Source organism: Camelina sativa, chromosome 20 (genome assembly GCF_000633955.1).
Source record: "Camelina sativa cultivar DH55 chromosome 20, Cs, whole genome shotgun sequence".
In the NCBI taxonomy this organism is placed as follows: Eukaryota; Viridiplantae; Streptophyta; class Magnoliopsida; order Brassicales; family Brassicaceae; genus Camelina; species Camelina sativa.
In genome coordinates this window covers 10,795,558-10,808,446 of record NC_025704.1, presented here as the reverse complement: position 1 = coordinate 10,808,446, position 12,889 = coordinate 10,795,558, and the positions used below count along the sequence as shown (strand labels likewise).

The window sequence follows — 12,889 nt, the reverse complement described above, 5'->3', positions numbered from 1 at the left end:
CTTCACTCTTATGATGTACTTAACACGAAACAACTCTTCTTAATCCAAATCTGATGTGATATATATTGTTAAATCATTTCAACATTGACAAATTGACCAAACATGTCAACTAAATTTTATGTCGGTTTATGCTTAACCAGTTATAGCAGTATGGGGAGAACCGGGCGGTTTGATAACGGAGACAAAAGGTTATCGTTTTTCTTCGTCCAACCGGATCCGAATTGACCCTAAAATTAAGCATGCCATGATAGCCATTAAACGAGCGACGGTGCCAAACACGGACGCTATGAAAATTAACTTAAGATTTGGCCAGTAAGCATTTTACAAAGCAATAAATACAAAATTAATTTTATTAGCTTCTCAATTACTCTATTAGTCGTCGGTTTCCTTCCCTAGTATTATTTGTTTCCATTTCTCCTCTAATACTCTACCTTTAATGGTTTTATTTTGTGGGAGCCTTTTAAATGGACTTGGATTCTCTACTTTAAAAATTTATGTAGAGTTATGCAAATTTTTATTTTTTTTTAAACAACTCATATCTTCTTCCTCTTTTACATAAACACAATCCCCAAATGTGTCACTCTGCCCAATAAAACTAGAAAACAAAATATGACACAATCAAATTTTGTTAATATGAAGTTCTCTCTAGCTCCAACTCTTGTTCTTCTTGTCCTTCTCCTCTTTTACCAACATCACTCATCATCTCCAAACCTAAACGCAAACGTTCTCTCTTCATTCGTCGATGCTACTACATCCATCGTTGCCCCGTCTCCTTCACCATCCATGTCCATGGAGTTTAGTATCGCCTCATCAAACTTCACCTTAATTTCGAGTCCTCAACCTCAAAATGTATGTTTCCACTAATCTCTAAGCGATTGTTTCATTCACTTAATTAAGCGGCGATTTGTTTTGAATTAATGTATATAATTTGTTGTGATAAGAAAGAAAAGAAGAGGAACATAATCGAGGAAGGTTTAGCGAAATCAAGAGCGGCCATACGTGAAGCCGTGAGGTTGAAGAAGTTTTCATCGGGCAAGGAAGAAACTTTTATTCCTCGTGGAGCCGTTTACAGAAACGCTTACGCATTTCATCAGTGAGTTTCTGTTTCTTTTTTTCATCCGTTTAATTTCTCCAATTTTTGTTCCTTCATTTTTTTCACTTTTTAAAGTTACTTGACATGCTAGTATGAAATAATCCATAAGATTTGCCTTAGAAAAAAAAGTAAATAATATGACAATTAACTTGAGCTATAGTATAGACTGAAAAAAAAAGATCTAACTATATGTATGTATGTGCTAATCATCATATCACATATGTGCTAATGATATATATGACAATTTTCATTTTAGTAAGCTATAGTTTTCTCCTTCAATCTATTATTTGGGTTGCCAAAGATAAATTTAAAATTTACAATAATTTTCAGTCAAAATACATTTCTTGTTTAAATACTAGTATAAACTATATTTTTTTTCAAAAATAAAGCCTTTCATAATTGAAATATTCAAAAAGTACGTAGAAATTCGTTTTTCTTGAATTATTTACTCGTTTGCTTTGGGAAAGTAAGCGAGGAACAATTCTAATTCTTCCTCGTCTCTTAGTTCTCATTGTCTCGTTAAACTCGACTAACTTAATTAAGTATTATTCATACTTCTTTTCTTTTGTATTTTACTTCAACACATTACTTTTCTTATATTACACACAAACTAACGTGCGTATAGTGAATTCAAAAATGAATATTTCTCAAAAATCTTAACGCAAATTGTACCTTTTAAAAAGAATTGCGTAAACTGTATGATATTTAAAAAGGGATGTAAAGTCTATTTAATTGTTAAATATAGTCAACGTGTCTATGAAATACTATGCACAATGGTATGCGGGTAGAGGAGAAACGTAGCACCTACTTAAAGCCCTGCTTTGGTAATTGTAGTCACAGCTCTCTGTTATCTTCGAGTTATTACAACCTTTGTTCCTACTTTTTATTGACTTTTTAAAATTATAACTTTTTGTACGTTTTACAAATAAAATTGCTATTCACAATTAGTTTTGGTTATGTTGTATTTTACTGTGTTTATGAATTATGATTGAACACTAATTTCAAATATACATGAAACCATACTGTTACATGCATGAAAATACAATATATTGTCAGATAACGAATTCAACCTAATTAAGCCAACAACACTTTTTTCTTATGAAATTGAGCAGAAGCCATATAGAGATGGAGAAGAAATTCAAAGTGTGGGTGTACAGAGAAGGTGAGACACCTTTAGTACATATGGGTCCAATGAACAACATATACAGCATTGAAGGCCAATTCGTGGACGAGATCGAGAGAGGCATGAGCCCGTTCGCGGCTAGCCACCCTGAGGAGGCACACGCCTTCCTCCTCCCCGTCAGCATCGCCAACGTTGTCCATTACTTATATCGCCCACTTGTTACCTACTCGAGGGAACAACTTCACAATGTTTTTCTTGACTATGTCAATGTTGTGGCTCACAAGTATCCTTATTGGAACAGAAGCCTTGGAGCCGACCATTTCTTCGTTTCTTGCCATGATTGGGTTTGTTTTGTTTCTGGAACCAGGACTTATTTTTGTGGTTTTGATACTAAAACATTAACATTTTCAAGACGTGTTGCAGGCACCAGACGTCTCAGAATCGAACCCGGAGCTGTTGAAAAACATGATAAGAGTTCTCTGCAACGCCAACACATCAGAAGGTTTCAAACCCCAACGAGACGTCTCAATCCCGGAGATCAACATCCCCAGTGGAAAGCTGGGACCACCTCAGTTATCCAACTCTTCCGGCCATGACCGACCCATCCTTGCTTTCTTCGCAGGCGGCTCACACGGCTATATCCGCAAGATTCTACTGCAGCATTGGAAAGACAAAGACGAGGAGGTCCAAGTCCACGAGTACTTGGCCAAAAACAAAGATTACTTCAAGCTCATGTCCACGGCAAGGTTTTGTCTCTGTCCTAGTGGCTACGAAGTAGCTAGCCCTCGAGTTGTTGCAGCTATTAACTTAGGTTGCGTCCCTGTCATCATCTCTGATCATTACGCCTTGCCCTTCTCAGACGTTCTTGATTGGACTAAGTTCACCATTCATGTTCCCTCTGAGAAGATCCCTGAGATAAAAACCATACTAAAGAACGTGTCTTGGAGACGCTACAGGGTCTTGCAGAGAAGGGTTTTGCAGGTCCAGAGACATTTCGTGCTCAACAGACCTTCACAACCGTTTGACATGCTTCAAATGCTTCTTCACTCTGTTTGGTTGAGAAGACTTAACGTAAGGTTGCCTTTGTGATTCTACATACTCTGTTTTAGGGGGGGGAATGACTATTGGTATAGAACAAGAACGTGAACAGTACAACATTATTGTAAGCAGCTACAACAATAACCAAAAGTTTACATATAATAAATTACTTAAAACAGTTTAAGACTTTCTGTATAATGAATTGTTTAAATCACTCTTCATAACTCTACTTCGATCACACATAATCGTTTGGTCTCTATAGGAGTCTTGTCCAACTCAAAGGTAACCAAACCAGAGGAGGAATCATACTCAAACGCGATCTCATTAGACTCAACAACGCATCTCTTAGGTTTCACCGATGAGTAACCTCCGAATTTACCACATCCTTTAACTTCCATTACCACTTTCATCTTCTCGACTTCATATCTTAGTCCTTCGATAGCTCCTCCCGAATTGTACATGTTTACAAGACCGATTGGGGCAAAAGATACACCATCAACCAGATGACTAATGGGACTCACCGTGAAGATTTCGTGCTCGCGGATTTTGAGAGAGATTGGGAGAGACACATTGTATGGCATAACGCAGAGTTCACCTCTGCTCTGGGAGTAAACAGCACAGTCTCCATTCCAGGTTGTTGGATCCGTGGAGGCCTCAGATATTAAATGCACATCACGACCACGAAAGGAGCCAGTGATGCAATCAGTTTTTGTCTGGTGGAAGATGTTTTTCTTTTCTGTGTCGCTCCAAGCTGCTCCTTGGCAGTTATACACGCCAAGAACTCCAGTGTACTTGTTCATGTTCCATATCTTCAGCAAGCTGAAACCAAAACAAGACTCAGTAAAGAAAATGAGCAATCAAAAATGTGAATAATTTGTCTTTATAGCTTACCTGACACCATCACGAGTAGGATCTGCGAACAAACAATCACGGGTTGGTCTACCAGGTAATCGACAACGAAGAATTGATCCATCAGGCAACACAAGCTTCCTTAGAAGCTCAAAGTTGTGCTTTCCAGGAGCATCACTACACATCAAGAAGAGAGAAATGTAACGATGTAAGTTTACAATTCAATAAACAAGAGCAAGTATAGATATAGTAAGGTTCCATGATCCATACCTGACATAGATAGGTCCACCACTAATAGCCCTAGCAGAGGCATGATACTCTGCAGCAGGATGCACGGAATGGAACATGTCCCAATCAGGCTGCATAAACTCCCCCAAAAACACACTGTTATACGCAACAGAGGCTATATGGATAGTGTGAGACACCGGATCTCGTGGGTAGAAATCATCCGATGCTCTAATCACCGCAGCTTGCTTCGAGCAGTATAAAGCATCCGTATTGTGACTCATACAAGCAATACATCCATTGTCAGGAAAGTTCTTTGCAACAGAAGCGTCAAGAGCTTGATGAAACTGCCGCGTTAACTCAACCCGACCACCTAACCCACCACCCAAAGTCTCCAAAATACACTGCACATCAACCTTCACACCGTCCACACCAGCATCAGCCAAGTAACTATGAAGCTCGTTGTAGAACTTATAAACCTTCTTAGGGTTAACCAAACCCAACCCTTGTAACGTCATTACATCAGTCTTCCACGTCGGATCATTCTCCACGACACCTTCAGTCGCATTCGGATACTTCATCACAGAACCGTACTCTCCCCCGGGTCTAACCCCGCCCCAGTAACCCGTTATCGCGTGCCACACGTAAACATATTTCAAACCATGTTTCTCTTTAGCTATCTTGACAATGTTCTCAATCCCAACTTTGGGATCATCCTTCTTCTGAAACTTAGCATTCTCCTTGATCCCGGTCAACCGAAACACCGGCGACTCTTCGACGGTGTCATCACTCGCAACGGATTGCCACCCGTCGTCGATGATAACAAACTTCGGCGGCGTTCCACCGGCGGCGAGAGATTCAAGACCAGCTTCAACACCTTCTTGAGTCACTTCTTGATAAAACGCGTCCCAAGTGCACCATCCGAAGTAGTCAACGATCCCTGGAAGCTTCTTCTCGTGACGCTGACGGAAACTATTCAAATGCGACTTAACGGTACGAATAGCGTCAGTGATCGTCTGAAACGGATCCGTGCCGGCGTGAATGTACAGAGAGTGAGTAAACGAAGACCGTTTCGTGTCGACGTCACCGCTCTCCAAACAGAGCTCAACCTCGTCGTTAACGTTTCCTTGAAGACACGAACGGAAAGATCCATCGATTAACGGCAAGAAGACGGTGTAAAGCTTCTGGTTACTCTCGACGCCGTTAGCTCCGTCAGGCTCGAGGTGAGATCCACCGTTGCTCTCGACCAGTAAGAACTGCGTCTCGTAAGGGATGTCTCGGCCCATTTCGCCCATTCTCTGGGCCATCCACCAGAGTTTAAACCGGAAACAAGACATAAACCGGGAATCACGTAACGTACCGATTGGTACGATGTGTTTGCTCTGTTCTTTGTCGAACACCGCTCCGAGGAAGACTCCTTCGACAGGTCCAGCCTCCGACGCTGACGTCGTGATGACGTTATCTGGTAAACCGGTTAAAATCGTTCGGTTTTTGATGATTAGATTACCATTGGAGATACGAACCGCCGGTTTGATCGTCATATATTCTTCCTCTTCTTCTCTGTACCTTGTTTTGAACGACGATGCTGCCTCGTTTCTCTGTAATAATAATAATTAAAAAATCACAAATGTTTTGAGATCGAGAGTTTGTGTAATCTCTCCATGGATAAAGAGATCTGAAGGAGAAAGAGTAGTAGTACCTTAAATGAACAAAACTGAAACCCACGAGTAGATGAACAATGCCTGAAACGAATACGAAAGTGTGATGGGGGAGTAGTGTGAGGTCTGGATTTGAAAGAAAGAGAAGAAGAAGAAGAAGAAGATGAGGAGAATAGAGTTGGAGATGTGAGAGAGTGGATCAGGAGAGGATGAACCCTTTTTATACGGTGGATTCTATTGTAGCAACTGTGTGACGCCATTTTTATTTTGTTGTTGTTGTTGGTGCTCTGTATCTTCCTTGTTTTGGGAAATCGTGTGAATGAATAAATTTTTACGAGTTTCAGGGAAGTCTTTTTAACTCTTTTTATCCGATTCCAAAGGTCTAGTTAAATACATTAATAATAATTATATAAATATTGTTCTTTTTTTGGAGTAACAAATTAAGTACTTTTCTTTTGACACGTTTTGCGTTTCTTGTGATCGTTTCTTTTCTTTCATATTGTGCGCAAGTAATCTTTCTTTTTTTTTAGTAATTAATTTAAAGTTGTTTACATGATGTTGTAAGGTTAAGGTGATTTATTTTTACAGAAAGCTTACATGTTAAAAAGCTTGAGGGATGAAAACATCAATTTTTAGCGTTAAGGTTGGGTCAAAAAGAAATCGAGAAACCCAAATATTTTTTCTTGTTTTGTAGGTGACAAATAATACAAAGATAGAATGATATAATAGTAGTTTGACCGTTGACAAGTAAAAAAGGGAAGGATGAGTTTGCCACGTAGGATAAAGAGAAGGTTTCTATTGGCACGCGCGGCGTGTTGTTTTGATATTTTTAAAGATATTTTATTGTTTTTTTAAGGATTCAAAAAAGATATATATTTTCCACGACCGTATTACGTGTCATCGTGTCACCGGATAATAATAGGCTCTTATCTCTTATCACTAGACGTAATTATTATTATTATTGTTTTTCAACCTACCAAAAATCTAAAATTAGAAATTTTCTTGTTTCTTGTAACCAAAAATATAACTATTGACAAAATAGTCGTCTACTGGAGTAGTTTTTATTGTTTTTTTTTATCCCAAATACTTTTTAAACTTTCCTGTTGCATGGTATTTTTCTGTACTTCCAATATTTCATATTCTCTCAATAGTACTATTAAATGACTACATACGTAATACGTTATAAATATTGTTATGTTAATGTCCTTAGTTAATAGTTTATATAATTTGAGAATATATACGCAAATTCTATTTATTTTTTTGAATTATCTAACGTAATGAAACAGACATCAACTTGTTCGCCCAGAATATGAAAAATTGTAAAATTAAAAGGGTGCAAAATAGACAGGAATCTTCATACTACAAGTGGCTAAATTATCTTCGACGCTCTCAACTTGCTTCAACCAGATATCGATCATTGTGCGGTGCCACCAAGTCCCCTGATTTTTTTTTTCTCTAGATTATCTCTCATTTTATAAAATTAAAACTTATAAAAAAGAGAGAGAGAGATACAGTACTTCACGAAACTGAATAATTTGATGTTTTCTGTCATTTTTTATTGTCTCTTTGTTTGCTATATATATTATAATACTAGTAATAATTTACAGAAAACGAAATATTCGGAGATGCATGATTCGCTCGCAACGGGTGTGATTTGGATCAGAAAAGTGATTGGGAAAGCAACTCAACTTGTTTGGTATTTTTCTTACAAGCGAACAAAAAGTTTAGAGATTTGTCCAACTGGACCCCCAATGGGTTTGTTTATCCGTCCATGTTGATACATCTTACATTAGTTGGCGGATAAGGTTTTGTCAGATATTGTTTTGGTCGATTACCCATATATTATATTATCGCAATAACGAAAAAATTGTTGTGAATTATAACTAGAATACACTTATGAGTTTTGTGTTTTGTAATATTTTGTGAAGTGAACAAGAAATAATCAAGAGAGGGATAGAGTAATGTAGGGACGAGAGAAAGAGAGATTGGGATGTCTTTTCCTTTTGATCAAAGACAACAACTATATCAGTTACACTTTTACCCAACACTTAAGCACTAAACCTATTTATAGTGAAGTAAACAAAACATGAGTCACCTATTCTTTAGCCTTGGTAATGACAAATGGAAGTTGGTGTAATATTACAAAAACAAGTGTCCTAACATGTGTCTTGTGATGGATTAATCACAATTCTATTTCATAATACTCCCCCTTGATTATCCATCACCATTGACGAGTTACGTACTACCTCATTAAAAACCTTGTCATGGAAAAACCCATTGGGATAAAAACCATGACAAGGGAAAAAGAGTATAGTAACGTAATCTCCCCCTCGAAAAGATAAGTATAATCTTTCTTCATAAATCTCGTAGATGACGCATTCCAATACTGTGAATATGCTTTCTGAATGTGGTAGTCGGAAGCGCCTTTGTGAATAGGTCTGCTGCATTGTCACTTGAGCGGATATGTTGGATATCAACTTCCTTCTTTTGCTCGAGTTCTTGAGTGTAGGAGAAAAATCTGGGAGGTATATGCTTTATTCTATCGCTCTTGATATAACCTTCTTTGATTTGGGCGACACAAGCAGCATTGTCTTCGAATAATGTTGTTGGCTCTTTCTTGGTGACTATTCCACTTGATTCTTGTATGTGGTTAGTCATTGATCTGAGCCATACACATTCCCTCGATGCTTCATGAAGAGCAATTATTTCTGCATGATTTGAGGAAGTGGCGACCAAAGTCTGTTTCTGTGAGCGCCATGAGATTGCAGTTCCTCCAATAGTGAAAACATATCCAGTTTGGGATCGGGATTTATGTGGATCTGATAAATATCCTGCATCTGCAAAACCAACAAGACCAACCGAAGAGTTTCTAGGATAGAATAATCCCAAGTCAATCGTACCTTGAAGATAACGGAGAATATGTTTTATCCCATTCCAATGCCTGCGAGTAGGGGATGAGTTGTATCTTGCAAGTAGATTCGTAGCAAAGGCAATATCTGGTCTAGTGCAATTTGCAAGATACATGAGTCCACCGATAGCACTCATATAAGGTACTTCGGGACCAAGTATTTTCTCGTTATTTTCACAAGGTCTGAATGGATCACTATCGACATTCAGAGATCTATTGACCATTGGAGTACTCAAAGGAGTCGCTTTGTCCATATTAAAGCGCTTTAAAATCTTTTTCGTATAATTTGATTGATGCACAAATATTCCATCTTGGAAATGTTCTATTTGGAGCCCAAGACAAAATTTAGTCTTTCCAAGATCTTTCATTTCAAACTCTTCCTTCATATGAGTTCTTGCATCATCAATCTCCTTTTGAGTTCCAATTATATTTAGATCATCAACATATACAGCAATGATCACAAATCCTGATGGAGATTTCTTTATGAAGACGCATGGGCATATTTCATTATTAACATACCCTTTCTTCAATAGGTATTCGCTTAAGCGATTATACCACATGCGCCCGGATTGTTTTAATCCGTAAAGTGATCGCTGTAATTTGATCGCACAAATTTCATTAGACTTAGAGTCTAATGCCTCAGGAATCTTAAATCCTTCTGGGATTTTCATGTATATATCATTATCCAATGATCCATATAAATATGCTGTCACTACATCCATAAGGTACATTTCTAAATTCTTAGAAGCCGTTAGACTCATTAAGTACCTGAATGTAATTGCATCCATGACTGGAGAATATGTTTCTTCATAATCAACTCCGGGTCTTTGAGAAAAACCTTGTGCAACAAGTCGGGCTTTATATCTTGTGATTTCATCTTTCTCATTTCTTTTTCGCACAAATACCCACTTGCAACCAACAGGTTTTACATCTTTAGATGCAGTGACAAGAGGTCCAAAGACATTTCTTTTATTGAGGGAGAGCAACTCAAGTTGCATAGCCTTTTTCCATTTCTCCCAATCAGGCCTATGTTGGCATTCTGATACGGACCTTGGATCTGGATCATCTTTTTCATGATCGATCTCTTTAGATACAGAAAAAGAGAATATTCCATCATCATCATCGATTTCATCTCTATACCATAACATCCCATTTTGGGCATAGTTAATAGAAACCTAATATTTTTCTGTATCATCCCGAGGACTTTTCTCTTTATTTGGTTCTTCCTGAACCTTTTCATCTCCCATTTTCTTTTTCTTTCAGGGATTTTTATCTTTAGAGCCTATTGGCCTCCCCCTTTTCAGTTGAACCTTAGGTTCATTAGCTTTGTTTCCATCGAGTTCCTCTCTAGGAATTTCAACTCTTGATGGTGCATTTGCAGCGGGGATATATGACTTTGTCACCCTTTTTGTATCTATGAACGCATCTGGTAATTGATTTGCCAAACTTTGTAAATGTACAATTTTCTGAACTTCCAGTTCACGTTGATTTGTAGGGGGATCAAGATATAACAAAGATGGTGTATACCATGTAATATCTTTTGGTACTTGTTTAATTCCTCCCCCTAACACTGGAAATTCATCTTCATTAAAATGGCAATCGACAAAACGTGCCGTAAACATATCACCAGTTTGCGGTTCAAGATATCGAATTATACTCGGTGATGCATAACCGACATATATGCCCAATCTCCTTTGTGGCCCCATTTTTGTTCTTTGCGGTGGGGCTATAGGAACATAAACCGCACATCCAAAAATACGGAGATAGGATATGTTTGGCTCTTGGCCAGATGCTAATTGTAAAGGGGAATATTTATTATATGCGCTTGGTCGTATTTGGACCAATGCCGCAGCATGCAATATAGCATGACCCCATATAGAAATTGGGAGCTTTGTTCTCAATATTAACGGTCTAGCAATGAGTTGTAGCCGTTTAATCAAAGATTCAGCCATGCCATTTTGTGTATGAACATGAGGAACCGGATGCTCCACATCGATTCCTATTGACATACAATAGTCATTGAAAGCTTGTGAAGTGAATTCACCGGCGTTATCAAGCCTGACTTTCTTTATGGCATAATCAGGGAATTGAACTTTCAACCTGATTATTTGGGCAATGAATTTTGCGAAGGCCGTGTTTCTTGTTGTCAATAGACACACATTTGACCATCTACTAGATGCGTCAATCATTACCATAAAATAACGAAACGGCCCGCATGAAGGGTGGATAGGTCCACATATATCACCATGTATTCTCTCTAAGAACAATGGTGATTCATTCCCAATTTTGGCTGGCGATGGCCGAATTATGAGTTTTCCTTGAGAACATGCATCACATGAAAACTCATCAGATCTAAAAATCTTTTCGTTCTTCAATGGATGACCATTGGAATTTTGCACAATTTTTCGCATCATGACTGAACCAGGATGTCCAAGTCTTTCATCCCATATCTTAAATGTACTAGAAAACTTAGAGTTTACTGTAACATAAGATGCAAAATTATTTATTTTTGTGCAATACAATCCAGAGGATAACATTGGCAATTCTTCCAATATATGTTTCTCCTCAGATGTTATGCAAAGATATTCAATGTCATTCTTATTCAAAGTCTCTATATGATATCCATTTCTTCGGATATCTCTGAAACTAATCAAGTTTCTATGAGACTTGGGGCAATATAATGCATCAATTTCAAATTTTGTTCCCCTTGGCATTGAAAAACTGGCTTTTCCATAGCCTATAATAATCTTTGCATTACCACATATAGTGCTCACGCTTCTAGCGGAGTCTTTTATTTTGAGAGAGGAGAAATATTTTTTCTCTTTAAGTATTGAGTGCGTTGTAGCACTGTCTGCTAGACACATATCTCCATTCTCAATCTCAAAATTTGACATTTTCTGAGATAAAATATTTATAAAAGAAATATTAATAAAATATCAGAAAGTCTTACAAAAAGGCTTATTATATATTACAATAAAACTATTATCCAAAAAGACATTTTATAAACATAAAATACATATCAAACTATGACAAAGCATATCATGGCATATAGGCCTTATTCGCATGATTTTCCGTTTTCATTATCAATGAGAAAATCTGCTATATCAAGATGGGGTTCATCGTTTAGGCCATGGTAAGAAGGTCCAGCTTCATCAGAGATGAGGTTGGTCTCAACATTCCTTTCTTTTGCCTGTTGAGATGCTTGATACAGATCGGCCAAATGTTTTGGAATACGACAGGTCTGGTACCAATGTCCTTTCATGCCGCATCTGTAACAAGTACTTTCATCTTGTTTCTTTATAACGCGACCAACATTATTAATTTGAAGATGCTTTTTGGTTTTTCTTGCGTTGAAGTCATTAGGAGAGAAACTTCTTCCTCTTCCTCGTCCACGATCTTCTCCACGACCTCCTCCACGACCATGACCACGGCCTCGACCGCGTCTGCGTCCATGTCCTCATCCTTACCAATTATTATAGCTGGATGTAGCAACATTCACTTCTGAAAGTGGAGCCGATCCAGTTGGATGGGTTAGATGATTTATCATCACGAGCTCATTATTTTGTTCAGCAACATGCAAAACTTGCATTAATTCAGAATATCGAGTATACCCTCTTTCTCGATATTGTTGCTGTAGGAGTACATTTGAAGGATGGAAAGTTTGGAATGTTTTCTCGATCATATCATAATCGGAAACTTCTTCTCCGCAGAGAGCCATCCTTGAAGTGATTCCGAACAAAGCGGAATTGTACTAATTACACTTTTGTAATCCTGAAACCTCAGGTTTAGCCATTCATGTTTGGCTTTTGGTAAGATCACATACTTTTGGTGATCAAACCTATCCTTGAGCGCGATCCAAAGATCTGCAGGATTTTCTCTCATGATGTATTCATTTTTTAAACCATTGTGGAGATGATGACGCAAGAACATCATGGTTCTTGCCTTTTCCTCTTCTAACCCCGTTTCTGACGGATCAATGGTTTTGAGAAGCCCAT

General features: G+C 38.0%; 2 protein-coding genes across 2 annotated transcripts; one reads left to right on the top strand and one right to left on the bottom strand.

Annotated features, from left to right (window-relative positions):
• Positions 518-3,330, top strand: LOC104770408 (probable glycosyltransferase At5g20260). The gene is made up of 4 exons (XM_010494832.2): positions 518-849; positions 942-1,093; positions 2,206-2,560; positions 2,640-3,330. Exons 1-4 carry the CDS (start codon positions 610-612, stop codon positions 3,303-3,305), a joined length of 1,413 nt encoding a protein of 470 aa, XP_010493134.1. The 5' UTR covers positions 518-609; the 3' UTR covers positions 3,306-3,330.
• On the bottom strand, positions 3,347-6,340 carry LOC104770409 (probable galactinol--sucrose galactosyltransferase 6). Its single transcript, XM_010494833.2, has 4 exons — positions 6,028-6,340; positions 4,374-5,926; positions 4,146-4,280; positions 3,347-4,073 (listed from the first exon to the last, which is right to left on the bottom strand). The coding sequence occupies exons 1-4, from the start codon at positions 6,244-6,246 to the stop codon at positions 3,473-3,475; spliced, it is 2,508 nt and encodes an 835-aa protein (XP_010493135.1). The 5' UTR covers positions 6,247-6,340; the 3' UTR covers positions 3,347-3,472.